Source organism: Egretta garzetta, unplaced genomic scaffold (assembly GCF_000687185.1).
Source record: "Egretta garzetta isolate BGI_Z169 unplaced genomic scaffold, ASM68718v1 scaffold639, whole genome shotgun sequence".
Taxonomy (NCBI): domain Eukaryota; kingdom Metazoa; phylum Chordata; class Aves; order Pelecaniformes; family Ardeidae; genus Egretta; species Egretta garzetta.
This window is the reverse complement of record NW_009260834.1, coordinates 598,188-600,025: the sequence shown is the minus strand read 5'-3', so window position 1 is coordinate 600,025 and position 1,838 is coordinate 598,188. Positions and strand designations below refer to the sequence as shown.

At 50.2% G+C, this 1,838-nt stretch overlaps 1 protein-coding gene across 1 annotated transcript in view; it reads left to right on the top strand.

The window, feature by feature from the left end:
- The first annotated feature begins 1,291 nt into the window (after positions 1 to 1,291).
- The window catches only part of LOC104133574 (iroquois-class homeodomain protein irx-2-like), a 2,327-nt gene continuing 1,780 nt past the window's right edge, over positions 1,292 to 1,838 (top strand). Inside the window, 2 exon segments of the mRNA XM_035902392.1 lie at positions 1,292 to 1,466; positions 1,469 to 1,755. Coding sequence (XP_035758285.1) covers positions 1,292 to 1,466; positions 1,469 to 1,755 — 462 coding nt within the window.

Below are 1,838 nucleotides of genomic sequence, written 5' to 3'. Positions count from 1 at the left end.
TCTCTTTTTTTTTTTCTTTTCGCTGTGGTAGGATAGGGAAGGGGTTTTGTTTTTTTTCTTTTTTTCTCCCCCTTCTTTTTTTCCCCCTCTCTGTTTAATTCGGTGTTTAGGGCGCTGCGGGCTTTATCCCCGTGTGGTTTTATTTACTTTCAGTGTGTTTTGTGCTAATGGTTTAACTGGATTTAGGAATGAAAAGGAGCATCTGTTTGCGATCTGTGAGCTTCGCTTAAGCCCAAGATGGTTGTGGTGGCCGCAGTTTCGGATTTCACTTTCTTCTTATTAGTTAAAAGGAGCGTTTGCAATTGCGTGTGTGTGTATCTGTGCATAAACTATATAAATAAAACCATAAACTATATAAATAAACTGCACGTCTAGATGGTTATATAGTTTTATAAGCACGCACACACACGGAGTCAGACCCGTATCTAGTCCGCACACACAAAGACCTGTGCCCGGAATTTAAGGCTGGAGCCGCTGTCGAGACCCTAGGAGGGGATGGCAGCGGGGTAGTTTGCTCTCCCTGCAAAGTGACAGGGAAGCTACTTGCTTTCTGTCTGCGAAATACGGTGCATAAATTGTCGTGCAGTCTTTATTCGGGGTGGTATAAAAGGTCCGAGGATCTCGCTCGCTTGTTTTTCCTGTTGAGAAGCAGTGGGCGAGCGGCTGGAAGTTGCGGCGAGGTTGTGAACTGTGCGGGATACGGGGTGATGTTGCGCCTGTGACTCGCCGTTCTGTGGGATTCAGGGACGTGCTGAAAGTTAGCGAGTTCCTTAGCGATATCTTTAACTTTTCTTGCATTATGCAGACTTAAATAAGCGCAATTTAAACGTTAAAGGGCGAATTAAAATGCTAATTACATCGCATTTGAACAATTCGAAACGGTGCATATCTTCTGATTTGCAAATTGGATTTGCAATGCATTAGTGCAGTGAATTGCTAAGTGGCGGCTTTGTTGTATTTTCTATAGCAAAAAAGGAAACATCTTTTGAACCTTTGAGAGAAATGTAGATATCAAGACACTACCTGTAGGGCCTTTAAAATGTCTGCGCGGTTCAAAAATTATATTGGGAAATATTCAATTACAAGGAAGCTGAAATTAGTCAGAAAGATTAAAACACCGCCGGTTTTAAGCGCGTGTGCCTGTGTGCTGGGCGGAGGAAAGGGGAGGGGGGGTGGAATCGCAACTTAATGGCCTTTGGGTGCTGCTTCTCCCCCTCATAGAATATGGATACAAGACACCATCCCGGGGAAATACAAATATATCCGCCGATCTCGCCTTGACAACTTACTAATGGCTATCAGCAATAACAAATTGCCAACCCCACCGTTTTGTTCTGTCCAGGGCTCCCCTTACGACGCCCATACGACGGGGATGACCGGAGCCATCAGCTACCACCCGTACGGCAGCCCTGCCTACCCCTACCAGCTCAACGACCCCGCGTACAGGAAGAACGCCACCCGCGACGCAGCACCCTCAAGGCCTGGCTCAACGAGCATCGCAAGAACCCCTACCCCACCAAGGGCGAGAAGATCATGCTGGCCATCATCACCAAGATGACCCTCACCCAGGTCTCCACCTGGTTCGCCAACGCCCGCCGGCGGCTCAAGAAGGAGAACAAGATGACCTGGGCCCCGCGGAACAAGAGCGAGGACGAGGACGACGACGAAGGCGACGGGGCGAGGAGTAAAGAGGAGAGTCCCGAGAAGAGGCCCGAGAGCAACGAACCCTCCGCGGAGGACGAAGGTGGGCGCGGGGTGACCGCGGCCGCGGCGGGCTGACCCCATCCCATCCCGCCCCGTCGCGTCCCCCCGGGAGCGGGACAGAGGGGAAAAAGGGG